The sequence below is a fragment of the Apus apus genome, unplaced genomic scaffold (assembly GCF_020740795.1).
Source record: "Apus apus isolate bApuApu2 unplaced genomic scaffold, bApuApu2.pri.cur manual_scaffold_51_ctg1, whole genome shotgun sequence".
NCBI classification, from domain to species: Eukaryota; Metazoa; Chordata; class Aves; order Apodiformes; family Apodidae; genus Apus; species Apus apus.
Genome location: NW_026248856.1, coordinates 32,266 through 58,621, shown reverse-complemented (window position 1 = coordinate 58,621; position 26,356 = coordinate 32,266). Strand labels below are relative to the sequence as shown.

Genomic DNA, 26,356 nt, shown 5'->3' with positions numbered 1-26,356 from the left:
TCCATTATGACATCATCCATTATGTCATCACCAACTATGACATCACCAACTATGATGCTACCCATTATGACATCACCAACTGTGATGTCACTCATTATGACATCACCCATTACGATACCTCCAGTTATGATATCACCAAGTATGACGTCACCCATTATGAAATCACCCATTATGGTGTCATCCATTATGATATTACCCGTTATGATATAATCCATTATGACATCATCGCTTATGACAACATTCATTATGACATCACCAACTATGACGTCACTCATTATGACATCACCCATTATGACATCACCAACTATGACCTCATCCATTATGACATCATCCATTATGACATCACCCATTATGACAACATCCATTATGACATCACCAATTATTATATCGCCCATTATGACGTCACCCATTATGACCTCATCCATTATGATGTCATCCATTATGACGTCACCCATTATTATACCTCCAATTATGATGTCATCCATTATGATGTCTTCCATTATGACATCACCAACTATGACATCACCCATTATGACATCACCAACTGTGATGTCACCCATTATAACATAATCCATTATGATGTCATCCATTATGACGTCACCTGCCGGCGGCGAGGGAGGCAAGCAGTCCAGAATCAATGTGATTGATAAAGCAAGCTTCGATTTATTGAATACACAGTGTTACTTTTATACCCTTTTCCAAACCTACTTGTAGTGAAGTCTTTGGATAGTAACTACTTGTAGTGATTTCATTGGATACTAACTACTTGCAGTGATTTTACTGGATAGTAACACACACATCTGAGTTCCAGGGTTCTTCCTTGTTTTCTATTATTCTACTTCTCTACCTTGTCCTTGAGTTAGTTTAAGGTAACAGAGAGATTGTTTATACTTGTGTTAGGCTAAAAAAGATATTGCTTGTACAGCTGCTATTTGTGTTACACTCTCAAGGCCTTTCGAGGAGATAGCAGGGGCCCATGGCCCTGCTGCTCAAGCCATTCTTCAACAATTCCCGCTTTTTCTTTTTGTACAAGCAATATCTTTGTCCTGGTTTGAGCCAGGATTAAGCCAATTTTTCTTTTCACTGATTTTTTTTTCCTTCAGTAAGCTTTCTTGTAACTAGCAACTGTGTGTTCTGCTAGGCTGATAAGACAGTGGAATGTTTTTCTAACTACTAAGGTTTCAAGGTTACACCTTCACTCTGCTGGCTCAGACACTATGGGGAGATCTGTGACCCCCCCCGTGGGAGGCTGAGTTAGACAGACAGCAAAACTGGCCAAAGATATTCCATTCCATATATCTACGTAAGCTCAAAGGAAGGTCAGAGATCATAGAAGACAGCTTCCTCCTTCTTCTCGCCTCTCTTCCGTCCATGGCCGGCGTCCGGGAGGACTCTGCTCATCCATCACCGCCGACCCTTAGGCTCGAGCTCTCCTGACCCTCATAACTCTCCGCTTTCTCCAGCAGCAGCTCCGGGATTCCTCGGGACTCTTCCCAGTTCAGGGGAGTGCTGTGGGAGTTGCTGGGGGTGGGGGGAGGTGAGAGGCTTTTGCCCATATCTGAATATAGCTGTATATAATTGTATATATTTTCTTGTATGATTCATTAGTGTTTTAATTAAAGCTGTGTAGTTTAGTTTTCAATCTAGCCAAGTCTCTCTCTTTTTCTCTCTCTCCTTCCCTAACTGGGTGGGGGGGGGGAGGGGATCGAGAGCATTGTTGTCAGACCTGAGTCAAACGGTGACAACAATTAATTGGCGCCCAACGTGGGGCTCGATTTTAAGCCCAGATTACACATTTTCATCAATTGGGAGTGTCCAAAATTCCATCTCTGATGGGAGGAATCCCTCAGATAGCAATGAGCAATAATTCTGCTGAGTGTCCTGACGGATTGAAAACTGAACAGACACTTACTGCAATGAATCTACTGGATCTTTTTCCAAACCTGCAATTGTACATGTGGTATGTAGCCCAGGGCATTCTGCTCTTTGTAGCTGCTCTTGTGATTCTTTTGTGGTTTATTGACAGAACTGTAGCCATAATCAACCGTATCATTACCAGCCTAGTGATCCTAGGGATGATGATACTGTTCTCTATGGGGGCACTGTATGTGTACAGTTACACTGCTAGTCCTACTGGTACAACTCCTAAAGTGAATGGAACGGTCCATGTTGGTAACAGCAATAGCTGGTTCATTTTCACCTCTCCATATTCTCTCAAGCTGAATCTCCCAGCTCTTGATGTGAATAGCATGGTTGCAGTGGGGATGTTTTTGCTGAATGTTTATAATATATTGTGGATGCGTAGGGCCAGATGCTGTTCTGCTCACTGCCATTCCCCCACAGGCAATGTTGCTGCCACTGCTGCTGCCAACACCACTGCTGCCAATACCACCACTCCTACTGCTACAAAAACAACTGCTCCTACAGAGATAGAGCCTGATCCATCGCGAATCAAGCTAGTTGACCCTGTGACTAGGAGCAAGGCAAAGACAAAAACAGAGGCTGACGGTGAGGAAGGGAAGGATTCTAAATCAGATGATGGAGCGGGTGCCTCTCAGACAGATAAAAAACCAGGCCACTCTCAGACAGATAAAAAACCAGGCCACTCTCAAGCAGATAAAAGAACAGCAGGCCCTCCTCAATCAGATGATGACGGTGACCTCGCCCAGCCTTTCTCTATGAAAGAACTGCGCCTCATGAGAAATGACTTCACCCGCATTGATGGTGAGGGAATCCTTCCTTGGCTGCTCCGATGCTTTGATAGTGGTGCTGAGACCTACAATGTGGATGAGAGAGAAGCCAAGCAGTTGGGATCCCTGGCCAGAGATGCTGGTATTGACAGAGCACTTAGTAGTAAGACAGGAACTACTACCCTGTGGGACCGACTTCTTTCAGCTGTGAGAGAGAGATACCCCCACAAGGGTGACATCGGATGGCGCCGAAGCAGAACACCCACTCTGGAGAAAGCCATCACCTACTTGAGAGAGATTGCTGTGCGAGAAGTGATCTATAATAACGATGGAATCACAGATCCTGATGATGTTGAGTGTGACATGCAAATGTTCCGGAAGTTTGTTCAGGCTGTACCAGCAGCGCATGCCCATATATTCTCCTTCATGGGATGTTTTGAAGGTTACGAAAGACCAACTGTACGTGAGGTAGCTTTTAAAGCACGACAGTATGGAGACATCCTCTCTGATTCCCTTTACTTCCACACCTCAGCCATTGAAAAAATGACTGACAGGAAGAATAAGATGCCAAATGGATGGGGAAGTAAACTCCAGACTCTTCCTGGAGACAACTGGTCACGTGTTGCAACCATTAAGAAGAGACATCCTGCTATGAGACAGCAGCAAGAGGGACGGGACCCACTGCGACGCCACCTGTGGTCTCTCTTGAAAAATTATTTTAGAGAGGACATGAGAGTCTGGGACAAGAAACCCACTGATGTTCTCCAGTTACGTGTGCAAGAGCTACTAAACAGAACAAAGCCAGGAGATGGTTCTTCCAAGAAGAAGGTTGCACCAGTCAACAACCAGGATGGTTCATCGAGCTCTAGTGCTCAACCCTAGGGATGCCCTGCCTCCAGCCAGGAGGAGGAGAGGGACAACCGAGTTTATTGGACTGTGTGGATTCGGTGGCCTGGCACATCAGAACCACAAAGATATAAAGCTTTGGTGGACACTGGTGCACAGTGCACTCTAATGCCATCGAATCATAAAGGGACAAACCCTGTCACTATCTCTGGAGTGACAGGAGGTTCTCAACAACTGACTGTTGTGGAGGCCGGTGTAAGCCTCACTGGTAAGGAGTGGCAAACGCACCCTATAGTGACTGGCCCAGGTGCTCCGTGCATCCTTGGCATAGACTATCTCAGGAAAGGATACTTCCGTGACCCGAAAGGGTACCGGTGGGCCTTTGGTATAGCAGCTGTAGAGACTGAGGACACTGAACAGCTGCGTACTTTGTCTGGCCTTTCAGATGACCCTTCTGTAGTAGGGTTGCTGGAGGCTGAAGACCAACAGGTGCCAATTGCCACTTCAACAGTGCATAGACGACAGTATCGCACCAACAGAGACTCTGTGATCCCCATTCATAAGCTGATTCGGCAATTGGAAAGCCAAGGTGTGATTAGCAGGACTCATTCACCCTTCAATAGTCCTATCTGGCCAGTGCGAAAGCCTGATGGCGAGTGGAGGCTGACAGTGGACTATCGTGGCCTGAATGAGGTGACACCACCACTTAGTGCTGCTGTACCGGACATGCTAGAACTTCAGTATGAGTTGGAGTCAAAAGCAGCTAGGTGGTATGCCACTATTGACATTGCTCATGCATTCTTCTCTATTCCCATAGCACCAGAATGCAGGCCACAGTTTGCTTTCACCTGGAGGGGAGTCCAGTACACCTGGAATCGACTGCCCCAGGGGCGGAAACACAGCTCAACCATTTGCCATGGACTGATCCATGCTGCACTGGAGAAGGGTGGAGCTCCAGAACACCTGCAGTACATTGATGACATCATTGTGTGGGGTGACACATCAGAAGAAGTTTTTGAGAAAGGTAAAAAGATCATCCAAATTCTTCTGGATGCTGGTTTTGCTGTAAAAAGAAGCAAGGTCAAGGGACCTTCACGAGAGATCCAGTTCCTGGGAATCAAGTGGCAAGATGGTCGTCGCCAGATCCCAATGGATGTGATTAACAAAGTAACAGCTATGGCCCCACCATCAACTCAAAAGGACACTCGAACCTTTTTAGGGACTGTTGGTTTCTGGAGAATGCATATTCCATGTTACAGTGAAATTGTGAAACCTCTCTATGAGGTGACCAGAAAGAAGAATGATTTCAAATGGGGTCCTGACCAACAGAAAGCTTTTGAGCAGATCAAGAAGGAGATTGCGCAGGCAATGGCCCTTGGACCGGTTCGAACAGGGCCGGACATCAAGAACGTGCTCTACACTGCAGCCGGACACAATGGTCCCAACTGGAGCCTCTGGCAGAAAGCACCAGGGGAAACTCGAGGTCGACCCCTGGGATTCTGGAGCCGGAGCTACAGAGGTTCCGAGGCCAACTACACAACAACTGAGAAGGAGATACTTGCAGCATATGAAGGAGTTAGAGCCGCTTCAGAAGTGATTGGCACTGAAGCACAGCTCTTTCTGGCGCCCAGACTACCGGTGCTGAGATTCATGTTCCAGAATAACCTTTCTCCTGTCCATCATGCCACCGATGTGACTTGGAGTAAATGGACTGCTTTGATCACCCAGAGAGCCCGAATAGGGAAACCTAATCGTCCAGGTATTGTGGAAGCAATTACAAACTGGCCAGAAGGCACCCACTTTGGAATGCCACCACAAGAAGTGGTGAGACGAGCTCAAGAAGCTCCACCATATGATCATCTACCAGAGACTGAGAAACAATTTGCTCTTTTCACCGATGGCTCCTGTCGTCTTGTAGGGAACCGCCGGAAGTGGAAAGCTGCCGTGTGGAGTCCTACACGGCTGGTTGCACAAGCAGCTGAAGGAGAAGGTGAATCAAGTCAGTTTGCAGAGGTAAAAGCCATCCAGCTGGCTTTGGACATTGCTGAGCGAGAGGGGTGGCCGAGACTCTACCTCTACACTGACTCGTGGATGGCAGCAAATGCCTTGTGGGGTTGGCTAAAACAGTGGCAGCAGAATAACTGGCAGCGAAAGGGTAAACCTATTTGGGTTGCTGACCTGTGGAAAGACATTGCAGCTCGGATAGAAAAACTGGAGGTAAAAGTGCGTCATGTGGATGCACACGTGCCTCTGAGTCGAGCCACTGAGGAACATCGACACAACCAACAAGCGGATGAGGCTGCCCAAGTGTTCCAAGTAGACTTAGACTGGGAACACAAGGGTGAGCTTTTTCTGGCTCGGTGGGCCCATGATGCTTCAGGTCATCAGGGCAGAGATGCAACATACAAATGGGCTCGTGACCGAGGGGTGGACTTAACCATGGACACTATTGCACAGGTGATCCATGACTGTGAGACATGTGCTGCAATTAAGCAGGCAAAACGGTTGAAACCTTTGTGGTATGAGGGGAGGTGGTCAAAATACAGATTTGGAGAGGCCTGGCAAATTGACTACATCACACTGCCTCAGAGCCGCCAGGGTAAGCGCTATGTGCTTACAATGGTGGAAACAAGTACAGGATGGTTGGAGACATATCCTGTGCCTCATGCCACAGCCAGGAATACTATTCTGGGTCTTGAAAAGAAAATTTTGTGGAGACATGGTACTCCAGAGAGAATCGAGTCAGACAATGGGACTCATTTCAAAAACAGTCTTGTTACTGATTGGGCTAAAGAGCATGGTATTGAATGGATCTACCATATCCCATACTATGCACAGGCCTCAGGGAAAGTTGAAAGCTACAATGGTCTGTTGAAGGCTACCCTAAAGGCAATGGGTGGTGGAACTTTCAAAAATTGGGATAAAAATTTGGCAAAGGCCACCTGGTTAGTTAATACCAGGGGATCCATCAATCGGGCTGGTCCTGCCCAGTCAGACCTTTTGCATACTGCAGATGGGGATAAAGTCCCTGTGGTGTGTGAAAGAAACCTGCTGGGTAAAAGTGTTTGGGTCTATCCTGCTTCAGGCAAAGGTAAACCTGTCAGGGGTATTGCTTTTGCTCAGGGACCTGGACATACCTGGTGTGTGATGATGGAGGATGGTGAAGTGCAATATGTACCTCAAGGTAATCTGACTTTGGGAGAGAATCCTTAATTTGACAGCTGGTAAAGTATAGAGCCTGTATGTAATATATGGTATGGAATAAGGGGTGGAATGTCCTGGTTTGAGCCAGGATTAAGCCAATTTTTCTTTTCACTGATTTTTTTTCCTTCAGTAAGCTTTCTTGTAACTAGCAACTGTGTGTTCTGCTAGGCTGATAAGACAGTGGAATGTTTTTCTAACTACTGAGGTTTCAAGGTTACACCTTCACTCCGCCGGCTCAGACACTATGGGGAGATCTCTGACCCCCCCCGTGGGAGGCTGAGTTAGACAGACAGCAAAATTGGCCAAAGATATTCCATTCCATATATCTACGTAAGCTCAAAGGAAGGACAGAGATCTTAGAAGACAGCTTCCTTCTTCTTCTTCCCCTCTCTTCCGTCCATGGCCGGCGTCCGGGGAGGACTCTGCTCATCCATCACCGCCGACCCTTAGGCTCGAGCTCTCCTGACCCTCATAACTCTCCGCTTTCTCCAGCAGCAGCTCCGGGATTCCTCGGGACTCTTCCCAGTTCAGGGGAGTGCTGTGGGAGTTGCTGGGGGTGGGGGGAGGCGAGAGGCCTATATACAGATATCTGAATATATCTGTATATAATTGTATATATTTTCTTGTGTGATTCATTAGTGTTTTAATTAAAGCTGTGTAGTTTAGTTTTCAATCCAGCCAAGCCTCTCTCTTTTTCTCTCTCTCCTTCCCTACCTGGGTGGGGGGGGAGGGGATCGAGAGCATTGTTGTCAGACCTGAGTCAAACGGTGACAGGGGTTCCAGGGAATCCCAGCAAAGACTCTGGGTGTCCCTGAGGGGCTCTGAGGGGTTCCAGTGGCTCTAAGGGGTCCCGGGGAGCTCTGGAGTTGCAGGGTCCTCTGAGGTGTTGCGGGGTGTTCTGGGTGGGTCCTTGAGAGTTCTTGGGGGCTCTAAATGGGCCCTGGGGGTTCCTGAGGGGTCCCTGGCGGGGCTGTGAGGGGTCCTGGTGACGTGAGGGAAGAGACTCTCTAGCCCTGAGCAGCTCTAAAGCGGGTTCTTTCTTGGGCACTGGGGATCAGTCCTGCAGACACAGCCCAGCAGGGAAGGGCAACACGCGTTTGTGCACTTAAACATACACGTGTGTTTCTTGGCTGAGAGGGGGGCGGGATTATACAGAGTGATTCCCTGAGTTCATGATGATATTTAAATCATTTCCCCGCAGTCATTAACATCAAGCTACACCCCTCCCCATGTGCACTGCCTCTCGGGGCCGTGGGCAGGGGTCTCTGGGAGGAAGGCTCGTGGTCTGTGCTGAGCTGGGTCCTGTTGTTCCTCATGCTGACAGGCTGGCTGATGTACCAGTGAATCCTGCTGCTTGGGCTCTGCGGGAGACACAGCCCAGTTCAACACAGCACTTGTGACCAGCAGGAACAGGTTCTACTCTTCAGCACCATCTGGGTTTGGCCAGTTTAGCCCTGAAGTCTCTAACTCGGCTGGATTCCTGCTTGCTGGGAGGAGGAGGAGCTGCTTGCTGGGAGGAGGAGGAGCTGCTCCTGTGGAGCCCTTTTCCAGGTGCGGGTTTCCCGCCCCAAGGGCAGGAGGTCGCTGTGTGCAGGAAGGGGAGCAGCTCCTGGCCGCGCCGGGCGCCTTCCCTGCTGCTGGGGAACCTGAGGGCCGTGCAGGTGGGTCCAGCTGGTCCCAGCAGGTGAGGGGTGGGCGTCTCCACAGCCACCCCCAGGCCTCTGTGATGCAGGGCCTGTTGCCCGGACACCGCTGTGATGGGTCTGCATGGGGACCAGGGTCCTGGAGCTGCTGGGGAACATCTGCCTGTCCAGCTGGTGCAGCTGGAGGTGCAGCAGAGGAGCCGTGGGGCCTGCAGAGAGCAGAGCCTGGAGCAGCCCAGCAGAGCCACCCTGCTCCAGCAGCAGGACATCCTGGAGGAGAGGCAGCTTCAGCAGCAGGGTGAGCAGTGGCATTTCTCCCTGGTGCAGTCTGTGCAGCTCCATGTCAGATCCAAGCAGGTGGGTGCCAAGGAGGACACGGGTGGGGGCAGGGCAGGGTGATGGAGCCTCCCTCTGCCTGGAGTCAGCTGCTGCTTTGCAGAGCTGCAGCCTCATCATCTCCTGCATCCCTGCCCCAGCAGCCACTGCTGGCAGGTCCCCAGCAGGCATCTGGTGGTGGGAGCCAGGCTGCCTTTGCCATCGTTCCTGTGCTCTCCTTCCAGGTCTGCAAGGCGAGCTTGAACCTGCACCAGCCAGAGATCACAGGCAGGGAAATCTTGAAGGCTGCCACGGGCAAACAGGACACGTTGGAGTGGCTGGAAGGGGCTGTGGGTCCCAGCGAGTGCTAAATTCCTTTACAAAGATTCTAGATCATTATATTTCATTACTTTAGGCAAGGCCCAAATTCTTAAAGTCAGTTTCTTTAGCCTATACCATAAAAGGCAATTAATGACTGTCAGTATAATCACAAACACCAATAGTATCAAAAGTGGGTGAATTAAAACATCCCAGCTTCTTTCTGCAGAGAATGATTATGCTGACAAGATATCCCACCCATGATGGGCAGTTTCAGATTCAATTTGACTAGACAGATCAATAAGTTTGTCTTTGCCTATTACTGTTTTAATGTTAGACTCAGCCAAGGTTTTATTCTGCTTCCTTAAATGCTCTCAGAGTTCTTGAGACTGGTTCAATATCTCATTTAATTTCCCCCAAGATAAGCTTGCATGACTTATGTTCAAGCTTTCATAGTGCCACAACGTTGACAGCTTTTCCTCTGTATATGCAAAAATAAGTATGTTTGTCCATGCCAGGTTAAATGGGTTATATTCCTGAGACACCCTACAAACAGGGTAGTCATTCCATATTCTTAAACTACTGATTGTTAGTTCAATAGGGAGGGCTTGATCCCACCCTAAATGTATTTATCAAATGATTAGCCTTTTCCACTTGCCCACTTGTTTGCAGGTGGTAAGCTGTGTACAATTTCCAATTAATTTCTAAGAATTTACTAACTTGCTGAACCACTTGTGACACAATGTGTGTTGCCCTATCAGAGGAGATCACCTCTGGCACTCCAACCCTAGGAATAATTTCTTTCAATAAAATTTTTGTGACTTCTCGGGCCTTGTTGGTTCTACAAGGGAAGGCTTCAGGCCATCCTGAAAAGGTATCTGTTAATACTAACAGATACCTATACCCACCCTTTCTAGGGAGTTCTGAAAAATCTATCTGCCAGTTTTGGCCTGGAACATTCCCTTTATCAATACTTCCAAATTTTATTCGATTCTCCACCTTTGGATTTTTTTAATTTTTTTTTTTTTTTAAACAGATTTCACATCTATCAACCATACTCTTCACAGTTTGAAACTGATTCCTAGCTACTATTTGTTTTGTGAGAGAATTGTACAAAGCTCCAGTTCCCCAGTGTGTCTTGTCATGCTGTTTTTACCAGTTTCCATAACACCCTGAAAGGAACCACTATTCTGTTATCTCTCAATTTTGCCCAACCTGTTGATTCAATCTCTGCTTCCACATCTTTGATTAATTTAAGATCCCTTTCATCATAATTAACTGAATCAGGTAGTGTCAAAGTTTTCTCAGGAATCAGACTTAATACCTCACCTTGTTCCGCTGCCCTTTTTGCCTCATATTCTGCCAATTTATTTCCCACCTCCTGGGCAGTGTTACCTTTCTGGTGTCCTTTGCAGTGCATAATAGCAACAGCTGAAGGCAATTGTACAGCCTCCAAAAGTCTCAGAATCATGTCAGCATGCTTGATGTGTTTTCCTAGGGTCGTCAAAATTCCTTATTCCTTCCAAATAGCTCCATGAGGTTGATCTACACCAAAGCCATGTCTTGAATCTATCCAGATATTCACTCTTAGACCTTTAGCAAGCTCCAGTGCTCTCACTAGAGCAATTATTTCAGCTTGCTGTGCAGATGTATCCTTAGGGAGGGACTTTGCTTCCACCACTCAATCCCTGGTGGTTACATCATATCCTGCCATGCGGACTCATCTTTTACAAAACTGCTCCCGTCAGTGTACCAAGTGTATTCAGTTCCTCCAGTGGTTCCTCCTTCAATTCAGAGCTGCTTGCATACACTGTCTCTATAGTCTCTATGCAGTCATGTGTGATGGCTTCCATTTCCTGCTTATCACTCAGAAAAGAAGCAGGATTAATGATGGCAGATGTAGTCATTTCAACATCATCTTGTTCCATTAGGACTGCTTGGTACTTCAGGAACCTTGATGGTGAGAGCAAATACCCCCCCTTTTTGTCCCAGAACAGAGGTTACTGCATGGGAAGTATGCACAACCATCTTTTGTCCCAAAGTGAACTTCCAGGCTTCTTGAATATTCAGAACAACTGCAGCCACTGCCCGAAGGCATCCTGGCCATCCTTTACTAATTGTACCCACTTGTTTGGAGATGTATGCTACTGCTCGCTTATAGGGACCCAGCTTCTGGGCTAGAATTCCCAAAGCCACCCCTTGCTTTTCATATGAGAACAGCCAGAAGGGCTTGGTTATGTCTGGCACACCCAAAGCTGGTGCCCTCATTAGCTCTTGTTTCAATTCTTGGAATGCCCTCCTGTCTGGAATGAGACAACTAAGCAGGAGTTTGGCTTTCCCAGCCATCCTATAACATTCTCAGCTAAAAAAAGCTGCAAGATCCAACAGCTTGGTAGCATCGTGGCAGCAAAATCTCCTGTTATTTTATTGCTCCAGGAGCACAGACAAACCTATGGCAACACTAGGGAACCTCTCCTTGAAAACCTGATCAGTGAGTATGACTTGAAGCTTTTCCGGAGAGCACAAGCACGGGCATCTGAGGACGTGGTGAGACTTCTGACTCCTATTATACCTGATAGCAAAGGTCTTTGTTAGGAATGTGAAGGCTTCCTGGGTGTTGTTGTTCAGGTAGAATCAGAGTTTGCAAGAAGGGCAGCTCCAGCCCAGCCAAGTCAGCAAAGCTGCTGTAGGGGTAACATTGGAGTGCTGAAAGCACACAGCTGGAGTGAAGCTTTTGCAGTGAGAATGGAGGAATAATTAGTAACAGGCCCATGTAGCAGGTGTTTATTTTCAGTGAAAGAAAAGGCAGCCTCACCTGCTGAAAGGATGGCTAAGGAGTGTTGGCAACAGAACCCATCCTGACAGTAGCCAGTGACTGTGGAGTGGAGGCTGAGGCTTCTGTAGGTGCTTTGCAAAGCCACCTTCCACCTCCAGAGATGAACCAAAAGGCACTTTGATGCTTACCAGTAGCAATTGCATCTGGGATATCTGAGGCAGAGCATTAGGCTGTATCCTCTTCCTGCAAATTAGGAAATAAGCTTGAAGTGGCAAGGAGCTTCCATTGCTTCCGTGACAAGAAGAGGATGACCCTAGTGTTGGCATGCTGCCAAGCACTGATTTTTGTGACATTTCCTGATGTCAGTAACTACTGCTGTGGACAGGGCTCAGACTGAGGCTGATCAAGGAGAGGTCTGTGGGAGGGACTGTTAGACATGGTCACATTGAAAGATGACTTTTTACAGTCATTGTAGTAAGAGGACAAGGGAGGATGGATTAAAACTGGAGGAGGGAAGATTTAGGGGATACATGAGGAGGAAACTGTTTACTCTGAGGGTGGTGAGACCCTGGCCCAGGCTGCCCAGGGAAGCTGTGGCTGCCCCATCCCTGGCAGTGTTGAAGGGCAGGTTGGATGGGGCTTGGAGCAGCCTGGGCTGGTGGGAGGTGTCCCTGCCCATGCAGGGGGGTTGGATCTAGATGATCTTGAAGGTCCCTTCCAACCCAAACCAGTCTGGGATTCTGTGAATTTAGCAGACTTGAAGTAAATTCTTTTCCTTGAGGGAAACAAATACGACCTTCCCACCAACCTCCCTTGTTTTTGTTTTTTGTTTGGTTGTTGTTGTTTTTTTTTTAAATACTCCTCCATTTTTCCCATTCCCAGGAAAAGCTGCGGCTCCAGGGCCAGATCACAGAAGGCAGCAACATGATTAAAACCATCGCGTTTGGCCGCTCCGAGCTGGACACCTGGTACCACTCCCCCTACCCAGAGGAGTATGCTCGCCTGGGCCATCTCTACATGTGTGAATTCTGCCTCAAGTACAGGAAGAGCCAGACAATACTTCGCAGGCACATGGTGAGGGCTGGGGCAGAGCTGATCCCCCTGCCTTACACCTGCTATCAGCATCTCCATGAAAACATTCCTGGTGTTATCTCCGCTTTAGGAGACCCGTGTGTTTCCTGGTATATCCAGGAGCTGGTAAATTTTTTCCACCCTGAAAACGCCGTCCCCCTGTCGTTGTTTTCCTGTCATAGGCAAAATGTGTTTGGAAACACCCACCGGGTGATGAAATCTCCCGGAAAGGCTCCATCTCAGTGTTTGAAGTGGATGGGAAGAAGAACAAGGTAAGGAACTGCCATCCTCAGGCCAGCCTGGAGTGGTTTCAGAGGTGCTGGGCACTCCTTTCCTGTAGAGAAGCAGGACACAAGTGGCCCTTTCTCCCTCTAGTTGTAGAAAGACTAGAGTCTGATCTGTCCACACTTGCAGTTTTGTCTGTGTTTTCCTTGTGGTTATTCCTCAGCCACGTTGTGCTCCAGCAGTTCCACCTCTTGGCTCATACAATGCTTGGACATGTGTGTCAAGATCCTGTACTGCAGGGTAGGGGGAAGATTTCTGTGCTCAGCCTCAGTGGGTTGTGCTGCCCACCTCCCATTCCCTGTGGATACTTGGACAGCTCGGGGTTAGTGTGTGAACCAGCCTCCTGTTGGTGAGGGTGACCTCCTTAGCCCTGAGTTGAAGGGCAGAACATGGATCTGCAGCTGCACATTCAGTCCTGGGCAGCAGCACCGTGTGTGTCCTGCCTCTGGTTGTGTCTGCTCTTGGGAGGCTTCAGAGGAAGGAACAAAGAAACAAATGCAAATGCTAAATTTTGCACTGCGGGAAGCTGGGAGGAGGCTTTTCAAGTGACCAGAGATAACCTTGAAGCAGAGGATTAACACAGTACAGTGCAAGCAAGCAGAGATCCAACCTTCTGCTTCCTTCACCGAGTGGTATCAGATACCACAGATGTGGTATCTGGGGAGTTAAGAGATTGATATCACAGATGTCAATTCCCACCCTTAAGGAAGCTGGGCTTATCAAGTTTCATCACAAATGGAATTGTTTCCTGGCCTAGCTGCTTTGTGTGAAAGACTGTACCTCATTTCTCAGATCATTCAGAATTTTCTTGTCATTTGCCATGGTTTTGTCCACTCTTGGGGTGTCCCACTGTAATAAACAGATGTATTCTACTCTCCTTCTGCTTCTAGATCTACTGTCAAAACCTGTGTCTGCTGGCAAAACTTTTCTTGGACCATAAAACACTGTATTATGATGTTGAACCCTACCTCTTCTATGTCATGACAGAAGCTGACAACACTGGCTGTCACCTGATAGGTTATTTCTGCAAGGTTAGTTGAACATCCATACACACCCAGGCACAACTCCATGGCCAGCTATCCTAGGCTTAAAGTTGTGCACCAAACACCCAGTGTAATGGCTAATCAAGCAAGACACTAAGCCAGGTTGGTAGCTGAAGGATGATTGTGTGACTTGTTGTTAGGCAGGTTTTTCTGCTGTTGCTCCTTTCACCTTGTATTGTATCAGTTGCACAGGCTTGTTCAGTCTGCTGGGGTGATGATATCCCCATTGTTTGTACAGATCAAGACCTGTTAATCTCTCCTCTCTCTCTCTCCTTGTTTTTACCAGAAGAATTCTTTTCTCAACTACAATGTTTCTTGTATCCTGACAATGCCCCAGTACATGAGGCAAGGTTATGGCAAGATGCTCATTGACTTCAGTAAGTATGGAGAGACAAATCCTGGAGGCATGATAAATCTAATATATCTACGGTTGTGGCTGAGCAGGCTTCATTCTAGCTGCTTTCTCTGTGTGCTAAAGAGGGTAGCAGTCAGGAGAGAGTAGTTTAGGAAGGATAAATGTTGGGTTTTTTTTCCTTTGCAGGCTATTTGCTTTCTAAAGTAGAAGAAAAAGTTGGCTCTCCAGAACGTCCTCTGTCTGATTTAGGGCTCATCAGCTACAGGAGCTACTGGAAGGAAGTTCTTCTTTGTTACCTGCATACTTTCCAAGGAAAAGAGATTTCTATCCAAGGTATGCTTCCCAGGGAAAAGGTTTGCAGTGAGTGGGTTCAGGAACATCCCCCTGCATCTCATTCATTCATCTTCCTTAAAGATGGGGCAGGTCGTGCTTCACTCATGGAGATGTTTGTGTAGCAGCAGAGCTGGAGGAATATTCCTATAATTGGGAATGGCTGCTTTCCAGTCCTGCCACCACTAAAGATAAGTCAGCTTGAAGAGTATAAAACTATATAATGGCTTATTCTTTTTAAAAAATACATTTAAAATATTCAGAAAGGACTTTATCCCTCTGTAGATTAGAATAATTTAATTTTCTAATTAAAACTTGAATTTTAAATAGGAAAATGGCTCCACTGAGAGGCTTTCTGATGCTGTGGGAAAACGTTGAGACTATTTGAACTTCTTTAATAGTATTTCTATGATGATGGCACCAAGGAGTGTGCAGCATCTCCCAGACATGTCAGGGTAGTTCTGAAGGGTGAAAGGCTGCAAGTCAGACAGCCAGAGCAGGTACCTCCTCAGCATGTGCAGGGCATTTTGTGTGCATCCCTTCCAAAGGAGTTGCATGAAAGTTGGAGGTGACAACTAACAATTACAGGCTATTGCAGGGGAATCTGTGTCTGTTCTAACATAAAGTGCTGCTGGTTTGCAGAAATCAGCCAGGAGACTGCAGTGCATCCTGTTGACATTGTTAGCACCTTGCAGGCACTTCAGATGCTCAAGTACTGGAAGGGAAAACACCTGGTCCTGAAAAGACAGGTAAGATTTGTGGTGGCTATTTCTGCATATTTTTTTTGTTTCCTTGTATTTAGCTGTTTAATTCAGATGAACTCATTGACATCAGTATTTCCTTTGTGTTGTGCTGGACTTTCCAGTCTTTTGGTTCTAGCCGAGGGGGAACACTGTAGTTTTCAAATGCAGTAACTGATCAAATATGATGTGAACATCCAAGGTGAGTCGTCAGTAGTGTAGAATATGGTGCACTGACTTTCCTTTTCTCACGTGTGGAATAACTTTGCTCGGTCTAAGTGGCTTTTTAGGGGACATGGATCAATATTCCCATTGTGCTCCTCCTCATGCCTGCCCTTTATTGGGCAAATGGTTGACATAGAAGTGAACCGAATCAATGGAATCTTGAATGAGTCCTGTTTGTACCCTGTTTAGACATGAGACAAGTGGTTTATAAGTCCCCAAGTATGGCACCTCTCTTTTGTTCTTCCCTCCCTGAGACTTCACTTGGTTGCTAAAAGCAGCTGATCAGTGGGATTGGAAGGGCCTGGAGAAAGCTCTGCAGAGGAAAAGTTATTTTTGTCATGTTGAGCAGTTAGGAGGCTGGTCACCTTCAGGCTTGTGGACTTGGCTGTGTGCTGTTGTACCTTGGATAATTCTCCAGTGTGGATCGTGTGTTTTAACCTGCCCTTTCATGCTCTTTCCCTTAGGATCTGATTGATGAATGGAGAGCCAAAGAGGCCAAAAGATCCAACAGCAATAAGATAATGGATCCCAGCTGATTGAAATGGACAAGTTCCCTTCCATCAGTGACTTCATAACGGGTGACGTCATAATGGACGACATCATAATGGGTGACATCATAATTGGTGTCATAATGGGTGATGTCATAATGGATTATGTCATAATTGGTGATGTCTTAATGAATGACAACATAATGGGTGACATCAGAATGGGTGATGCCATAATGGATGATGTCATAATGGACGACGTAATAATTGGTGACGTCATAATGGATGATGTCGTGATTGGTGACGTCATAGTCGGTGACGTCATAAAGGGTGACACCATAGTTTGTGACGTCATAATGAATGACGTCAAAATGGGTAATATCATAATGGAAGATGTCATAATAAATGATGTCATAATGGGTGATGTCATGCTTGGTGACGTCATAATGGGTGACGTCATAATGGGTGACGTCATAATAGATGACATCATAATGGATGACGTCATAAAGGTTGACGTCATAGTTGGTGATGTCATAATGGTAGACATCATAATGGATGACATCATAATGGAAGGTATCATACTTGGTGATGTCATAATGGATGCTGTCATAATGGATGTTGTCATAATGGATGATGTCATAATGGGTGACATCATAATGGGTGATGTCATAATGAGTGACATCATAGTTGGTGACGTCATAATGGATGATGTCATAATTGGAGGCATCATAATGGGTGACGTCATAATAGATGACATCATAATGGATGATGTCATAAAGGTTGACGTCATAGTTGGTGATGTCATAATGGTAGACATCATAATGGAGGGTATCATACTTGGTGATGTCATAATGGATGCTGTCATAATGGATGCTGTCATAATGGATGATGTCATAATGAGTGACGTCATAATGGACGACATAATTACTGGTGGTGTCATAATGGGTGATGTCATGCTTGGTGATGACATAATGGGTGACGTCATAATGGGTGACATCATAATTGGTGGTGTCATGATGTGTGATGTCATAATGGATGTAGACATAATGATTGATGTCATAATAGATGATGTCATAATGGGTGACGTCATACTTGGTGACATCATAATGGGTGATGACATAATAGGTGAAGTCATAATGGATGACATAATGGATGACATCATAATGGAAGATATCATAATGGGTATCATCATAATTGGTGATGTCATAATGGAAGATATCATAATGGATGACATCATAATTGAAGGTATCGTAATTTGTGACATCATAATGGATGCTGTCATAATGGATGATGTCATAATGTATGATGTCATAATGGACGACATAATAACTGGTGGTGTCATAATGGGTGATGTCATAATGGATGTCGTCATAATTGATGACGTCATAATGTGTGACTTCAAAATGGATGATGTCATAATGGCTGATGTCATAATGAGTGACATCATAATGGGTGATGTCAACGAAAATTGTCATAATAAATGATGTCATAATGGGTGATGTTATAACGGGTGATGTCATAATGGATGTCATCATAATTGATGATGTCATAATGGGTGACATCATAATGGGTGATGTCATAATGGGTGACGTCATAATGGGTACCATCACAATGGATGTCGTCACAATGGGTGGTGTCGTAATGGGTAAGGTCATAGTTGGTGACTCATAATGGGTGACGTCATACTTGGTGACATCATAATGGGTGACTTCATAATAGGTTATGTCATAATGGATGACAGCATAATGGATGACGTCATAATGGGTTACATCATAATGGATGACATAATACTTGGTGATATCATAATGGATGTCGTTATAATGGATGATGTCATAATGGGTGACGTGACAATGGGTGATGTCATAATGGGTGAGGTCATCGTTAGTGACGTCATAATGGGTGACGTCATAATGGTTGACGTCAGAGTTGGTGATGTCATAATGGGTTACGTCATAGTTGGTGATGTCATCAGGGGTGATGTAATAGTTGGTGATGACATAGTAGATGACATCATAATAGATGATGTCATAATGGAAGATGTCATAATAGATGATGTCAAAATCAGTGACGTCATACTTGGTGATATCATAATGGGTGACGTCTTAATGGGTGACGTCATAATGGATGATATCATAATGGGTGATGTCATAATGGGTGACGTGATAATGGATGATGTCATAAAGGGTGACGTCATAGTTGGTGATGTAATAGTTGGTTATGTCATAATGGTTGGTGTCATAATGGATGACGTCATGATGGATGATGTCATAATGGATGACGTCATAATGGGTGACGTCATAATGGATGACATAATAACTGGTGATGTCATACTGGGTGATGTCATAATGGATGTCGTCATAATCCGTGACGTCATAGTGGGTGACGTCATAATGGGTGTGTGGGTAGTTAGGGTCCGGCGGCCGGAAGATTTCGCGCTGTACGGAAAGATAAGGCCCCTCTCCTAATAGCCAATAGCACTTAGTTCACGATGTAAGCAGACGGAAGTGACACCACAGACCTAACTCATATAAACACCGCGGTAAACACTAATAAACGCCATTTGCCATCCACCACATTGGTGTCTGTGAGCTGATGGACCGAGCGGCCTGGGGTTGGCCGCCGTGCCGTTCTTGAACCAGGTCGTCACGCCTTTCACGAAAGGCAACATCATTGTTAACAGTCTCCAGGAGGTTGCAGCTGAAGGACAGAGGTGACAGCAGTGCTGACTCTGGATCCCAGGTCAGTCTCACCATCAGGGTCACACAGCCCAGCCCAGTGATGCCCTTGAGCCAGGCTCCAGAGGTGACCACCAGCACCTCCAGAAGCATGGAAGGTGTGACATCCCACAGCTCTCATAACAGCTCAGAGAGCAAAGCAACCAACACGGTGCCCAGTGACTGTGAAACCAGTACAATGAACAATTATAACTGCTTCGTTTTACCATGCTCTGATCACAGCTGTACTTATCTGAACCCTTCCAGCCCCACGTTGGGCACCACAAATCAAAAGGACTGTTCAGGTTTAACCCCAGCCAGCAACTCAGCAAGACACAGCCCCTCGCTCACGTGGCCTCCTCCCAGTGGGACAGGAAGGAGAACTGGGGGAAAAAGGAAAGATCTTCTGGGGGTTGAGTTGAGAATTTCTTAATGATTCAAACAAAATATCCTAATATTAAATAAATATTAAATATACTAATATTATCCTAATATTAAAAATGAAATACATTTGTATGACCAAAAAGAATAAAAAATCCAAAACCAAACTGTAAAAGAAAAGAGATTAGAAACAAAACAGGAGGGAAACAAATTGTGATGCAACCACTCCCACCCACAGACTGATGCTCAGTGAGTTCCTGAGCAGCCATCACACTCCTCTGGATAACTCCCCCCAGCTTCAGTACTAACATGACATCACATGGAACATCCCAGTGGCCACTCTGGGTCAGCTGTCCTGGCTCTGCCTCCTCCAGCTCCTTGCAGAGCAGCAGCTGGCAGGACAGGGGCAGTGTGAGAAGGTGGGCAAGTCCTTGGCTTCATGTCAGCATGGCTTGGCAGCAACTCAGACATCCCTGTGTTACCAACATTGGTCTCAGCACAAACCCAAACAGGCTGAGGGACCTGGGCTTCTTAGCGAGGAGAAGTGGAGGCTCATGGCACTACAGCAGTAGCCTGGAACTGCTTGAATGGAGGTTCCAGAGATGATGCAGCTTTTCTTGGTAGTGGGAAGAGAAGAAAAGCTGCACTAAGTGCAGCTTGGAAGGTTCAGACTAGAGGTGAAGAAAAAGAGGTATCACTTGAAGTGTAGCCTTGTGGTGCAACAGGTCAACTGGAGAAGGTTCTGGATCAGCCCCTGGCTCTGTTTAAGTGAACAAGCAGGGAGAGCAGAAAGACATCAGTGAAGGTGCAGAAATGCCAGGGTGAGGTCTAGATGAGAAAATCAGATGGATGTCTCCAGGCTGCTGCAGGCACAGACACTGAAAGACAGTCTGCAGTAGAGATGGCCAAGGGCTCTGGCAGGGCCAAAGGGCTCAGTAGAACTGAGGGCTTTGTCCTCTTGGCCATGACAGCTGCCTTGGGCACCAAGCCCCACCAGCAGCAATTGTATTTTGAGGCTCTGGGCTCTGTTTCATCCTTGCCCCTTCCTGGGGAAGCTGGGAGATGTCACAGAATTTCCTTTCCCTTGTCATTGCTCCCCCTCAGCCCCCACTGCCCCCAGGAAGAGCCCTGAGCCCTGTGAGAGGGACAGGATCTGCCTTCCCAGGGCCTGGGCTCAGGGCTTGGCCTTTCTGCTCCATCCAACAAAGCAAAGGGTTTCTCAGCAGGACAGGCACCTGCCCAGGGCCTTTGCCTCCCTGCACTCATGGCCTCCCATGATCTGCTCTAGCGAGGCCCTGGGGAGGCTTTGTCAGGCTCAGGGGGACCCCTGAGTGCTTCAGGGTCCTTCCTTTTGTTCAGGCTTCTCTCAGTATCTGAGGTTCATGTCATTAGCCCTAACGAGCTAGATCATCCTCATCCTAACAAGCAAGTATTACAAAGCACTAACAAGCTTTTTTTTCGTGTTTTACTGTTTTTTTTAATTACTTTGACACTGGCCTCCAATTACCTGCTGTAAGGAGTCCCTGGGGAGGCTTTGTCAGCAATAGCCCTCAGTGGGGCCAATCACTGCTTCAAGGCACTTTCAGTTTTGCTTCTGGCTTCCTGAGCACTTTGTTCACTCTTCCCTCAGCACCTGAGGATCATGGACTCAGCACCAAACACACCCTGGGAGTCATTAAAGTGCAGAGAGCCCTAACGAGCCTTTTGTCTCCCTGTCTCTTCAGGTCTTCAAGACCCTTACAGCTCATTGGGAGCATTTTCATCATGTAGTTCAGGAGGAAGATTTCAGACAGTACCTCATAAAAATGGGGGTTATTTCAACGGGTATTTTAGATTATTTTCAGTTGACAGAAGAGCTGATAGAAGCATTCTCCAAGTGATATTGGTCTAGGGTGTCTTTTTTAACAATTTATTATATTTTAAATACTGTTTTAAGATATTTAATAACAAAAGAGTTTTAAAATGTATGCTAAGCAAATGCAATTATACAACATGTAAGAGAAAAATACAACATCAGGAAATAGAGCAGAATGAAGTATAACATCACAAAATATCTACAATACAGATATCACTGAAAAATAGGATGTTTCAAATACTTTTAAAGCAGTTATGAGGGAAAATACAGCTCTGAAACTGAGGTGAAGCAGCAACAATATTCTTATATTTTACTTGCATTTGTTTAACATTAATTTTAGAAAAAGTCTGACTAATGATTTATTTGGCTTTATCTCATTGTAAGTTTTTCATTTCTCATCTTGTATTGAGTTGCCTTTATCTCTCCTCTAAGCTGAGAAGCCACAAAAGAGAGCCTTTCAAATAAAGAAAACCAAGCCATTTTCATTAGGCACATAATGAAAGATTCCTCCTTAACTACATGATGAAAAGACTCCAATTAGCTGTTCAAGTTGTGAGGACCTGAAGATCATTACAGGAAAAGTCACAGCTCGTTAGGGTTGTTGTATTTTAATGAGCCCCACAGTATATTTGGTGCTGAGTCCAGGAACCCAGGTGCTGAGAGATTGATGAATGAATGAATAGTTTCAAGAAGCCAGAAGCAAACCTGAAAGTACCTTGAAGCAGTGATTGGCCCCACTGAGGGCTATTGCTGACAAAGCCTCCCCAGGGACTTGTTAGAGCAGGTAATTGGAGGCTGTGATTGCAGGGAGGCAAAGTCCCTGTGCAGGTGGCTCTGAAGCTAAGAATTCTTACTATGTCTTTATTCTATGAAGCAGTGAGGCCAAACTCTGAGCCCCAGGCAATAGGAAGGCAGATCCTACCCCTCACTTGTGGGTCAGGACTCTTCTTGGGGGTGGGTGGGAGGATGAGCAACACCAACTGTAGGAAAACTGTGCAACACCTCCTGGCTACCCCAAGAAGGGAAAGGAAGAAATCAAGTCCAGAGCCTCAACATGAAATTTTGCCTGGTGGTCATGAGACAATGGCCCTTTCTAAAGCTGTCCTTCCAGGTGCAGACTGTCTAGACAAAGGCCATTTCCATGCCCATCCTGAGTCAAACCGTGACAGCAATTATTGGTGCCCCACGTGGGGCTGAATCTTTAGCCCAGGCTCGAAAGTCATTGGTGAATGTTGAAGATTCCAGCTCTGATGGCAGGAATCCCTCAGGTAGCAATGGGCTGCACTTCTGCTGAATCTACTGACGGGTTGAAAACTGAACAGACACTTCCTGCAAAGTTTCTTCTGCAGCTTTTTCCCAAGATGCAGTTGTACATGTGGTGTGCAGCTGGGATCATCCTGCTCTGTGGAGCTGCTCTGCTGATTCTTTTATGTAGATGAGATTCGTTCATGTATATGATTGTTTTTAATTTATAAGACTGTAGCCAAAGCCATCATCTCTCCTGTGAGAAGATATTTAGTGCTCACAGAGGTTTTGATACTGATCTACAGGGTGGCAGTGTGTAGTAAGGTCTTTGATGTGAACAGAAAGGTCCATGTTGGTAATGGCAGGGTCAGCTTTACCTCTGCGTTTTGTCTCGGGCTGAATCTCCCAGCTCTGGCTCTGAATGGCAGGTTTCAGTAGGGATGCTTCTGCTGAATGTTTAGAATGTTCTGTGGATGGTAGAGCAAGATGTTGTTCCCCTCACTGCCACTCCCCCCCAGGCAAGGCTGCTGCCACCACTGCTGCTGCTGCAAAGACCAAGGCCACTCGCCCTCCATCCAGTGAGTAAAGGTTCATCCTGTCATCAAGGGAAAGGCAAAGACAACTGGTCCCAGAGCTCATCCCTGTCTGAAATCTCCACAGCTTCCACAGGACCAGGAAGAGAGTGATGGAGAAGATTCTTCTCAAGCAGATGGAGGAGTAGGCCCTTCTCACGCAGATGACAATGATGACCTTGTCCAACCTTTCTCTCTAAAGGAGCTGCACCTCATGAGAAAGGACTTGACCCTCCATGAAGGTGAGCCCCTTCTGCCTTGGTTGCTCTGCTGCTTTGACAGTGGGGCTGAAATCTATGACATGGACGAAAGAGAAGGCAGGCAGTTGGGATCCCTGGCCAGAGATGCTGCATTGACAGAGCACTTGGGAGTAAGGCAGGAACTCCCAGCCTGTGGAGCCAACTTCTTTCAGCTGTGAGGCAGAGATACCCCCACAAGGGTGACATCGACTGGCGCCGAAGCAGAACAGCCACTCTTGAGAGAGACATCACGTGCCTGACAGAACTGGCTGTGCCAGAGGTGATCTATGATAACAAGGGGTTACAGACCCTGGTGACCTTCTGTGCGACACACAAATGCTCCAGAGGTCTGTGCAGGCTGTGCCAGCAGCACATGCCCAGATGTTCTCCTTCAGGGGATGATTTGATGACTACAAAAGACCAACTGTGAGTGAAGTGGCTTTCAAAGCACGACAGTATGGAGACATGATCTCTGATCCCCATCAGTTCCACACCTCAGCCATGGAAAAATGACTGAGGGAAGGAATAAGATGCCTGAGAGATGGGAAGGCTGGTGCTGCAGCCATGAAGGGGACACGTCCTGCTAGGAGACAGCAGCAAGAGAGGCAGGACCCACTTGGATGCCACCTGTGGTCTCTCTAGTGTGATCTAATAAAGAGGACACGAGAACCTGAGACAATGAACCCACTGCTGTTCTTCTGAGACGTGTACAAGGGCTGCTAAATAGAAGGAATGAAGGAGATGGTCCTTCCAGGAAGACTTGAGTCAGACAATGGGACTCATTTCAAAACTAGTCTAGTGACTGGCTGGGCCAAAGGGGGGTGGGTGGGTGGTATCTCTCCCTATTTTGGCTTGAACCACATCAGTCTCCCCAAGGCCAGATGTCTGGTTTCATGGCCTTGCAGCGTGCCTCTAAATAAAGAGAGATCTGTCTGCTGGTTACAGCTACACAGTAAGTGTTGCACCAGATATTTAGAGATTGTCATTAAAATATTCATCTATATATAGTGCTGGGTTGTGAGATTCCTCTAGAGGTCCTCTTGGGTTCAGGTCTCAGTACCTCATATGGCCTTGTATGAAATGTATGGCCATGACATCACAATGGGGCAATGGAGCCTTAAATGGGATGTATGGCCATGACATCACCATGGGTGGCCAGTTTGGGAAGCAGGGGGATGTCCACGGCCTGCAGGGAAAGAGCTGCAGGAGTCAGACACTGTAGGACAGCCTGTGGTGGGGACAGCTGGGGGCACAGCCATGGCTGAGAGCCCCCAGCCCAGGTCTTGATCTCCTGGGCTGTGGAGCTTCTCTCTGCAGCTGCTGCCTACAAGGAGACACCTTCTCATGAGAGCAGCAGGACTCCATGGGCTCCTCATCACAGCCTGTGAGCCTGAGAAAGAGTGTCTCCTAGTCCTGCTCCAGGCACTGCACATCCCCACATCCCAGTGCCCGGGCAGAGCCCTGAGCAACGTGTGAGGGGCAGGATCTCTTCTCCCAGGGCCTCTGGGTCAGGGCTTGCACCTTGGAATCATCTCCCCCAGCCAGGCTGACTCCAGCTCAGAGCCATCTTGTCCTTGCCTTTGCCTGCCTGTCAGCAGGGCCTCCAGGTTCCTGCTCTCACCAGAGCCCAGGCAGCTTTGTCAGGGATGTCCCTCAGTGGGACCCTTCACACTGCCAGAAACTCTGGAGTTTGCACCTGACTCTGCCTTCTGGAGAGGTTTCTTCAGCTTCACTGCTCATCAGAGCCACCTTGCCATGGCCTTTCCCTGCCTGCCATGAGTGCTTCCAGGTTCCTGCTCTAAGCAGCCCCTGTGCAGCCTTTCCTGGTAATGGTCCTCCCTGGGACCCATTAATGCTGCAGAAAGTTGGGAGTGTGCAGCTGAGCCTGCCTTGTGGAGAGGAGCCCCAGCAGGGGCTGAGGGCACTGCCTGCAGGCAGCAGGGGAGAGGAGCCAGGCAGGGAGAGAGGATAAAGGCAGGCAGGAGGGGCAGGAGGGCTGAGAGCTGCTGAAGGAGACATCTTCACAGCCCTGGGCATGGTGAGTGTCTCTTTGCATGCCCCTCTGTGCGGGGGGAGGAACCAGTCCTGGAGCTGCTGGCTTGGACAGGAGACCCAGACTCCTGCAGCTTTGCAGGGAGAGAGGAGCAGGTTTGTCAAGGCCCCTGAGAAAGTGCCTTCAGCCTTTCCTCTGCCTGCAGGAAGCACTGCCCTCAGCTCTGTGCTCTCCCCAGGGCTGATCTGGTCTCCTCTTCAGGAGTGGCCAGCACAGAGCTGCCCCTGGGCAGGGTCCTGCTGCCAGGAGGGCTCTGCAGGGCAGAGCTGAGCACAGGCTGGGTGGGATGGGGCTGTGAGCAGGGCCAGGGAGGAGAGGTGGGGACAGCTTCCAGCAGGAGCAGCTGCAGTCAGGTCCCTTCCCCGCAGCAAGCCCTTGGTCTCCTCTGCTCCACAGCAGAGCTCCTGGCTCCAAGGCTCTGGGATCTCTGCCTGAGTCACCTGCTTAGCAGCTTGATCCCTGCGGAGGAGAAGCGTCCAAGTGCCACCTCAGGGTGCCTGTCCTCCCTCTCTGGGAGCATCGGGGCATTTCTCCATCTGGCCCTGCTGCCTGTGCTGTCCTTGCCCTTCCCCTCAGGCTCCCGAAGGACAAGGATGTCTAAGGTGCAGCTCAGACACCCATTCTGCAGGAGCTCTCAGGCAGCTGTGGCCAGGGCAGCAAAACCGCTGGGCCCAGCCCAGCTGAGCTTCTCTGGACATGCTGGGGTGGAGGGCTTGGGACCAGCCAGCTCTGCTGGTGGCACCACAGCTGTAGGAGTTTCGTGGAGGTTCTCCTACAGGAATATGCACAAGTGGATCACAGATGAGGAAAAGAGGGTATTTTTGAAGCAGACATTTCCCAGCTCCCCCCTGCTGTGGAGCAGGGAGAGCTCCTTGGGAGCTCAGCTCCTCACAGCACACTTGACCCACATGACCAGAGCTCCAGCCAGGGAGATGGACGAATATTCTGTAAACAAGGAGACAATGGCTGTT

The 26,356-nt window shown here is 47.5% G+C and overlaps 1 protein-coding gene across 1 annotated transcript in view; it reads left to right on the top strand.

Moving 5' to 3' along the window:
* Nucleotides 1-16,416, top strand: part of LOC127396281 (histone acetyltransferase KAT7-like) — a 19,050-nt gene extending 2,634 nt beyond the window's left edge. Inside the window, 8 exon segments of the mRNA XM_051643900.1 lie at nucleotides 11,453-11,563; nucleotides 12,675-12,866; nucleotides 13,046-13,135; nucleotides 14,039-14,179; nucleotides 14,478-14,568; nucleotides 14,733-14,879; nucleotides 15,519-15,625; nucleotides 16,306-16,416. Of these exon segments, the coding sequence (XP_051499860.1) occupies nucleotides 11,453-11,563; nucleotides 12,675-12,866; nucleotides 13,046-13,135; nucleotides 14,039-14,179; nucleotides 14,478-14,568; nucleotides 14,733-14,879; nucleotides 15,519-15,625; nucleotides 16,306-16,416 (990 nt within the window).
* The last annotated feature ends 9,940 nt before the right edge of the window (nucleotides 16,417-26,356 follow it).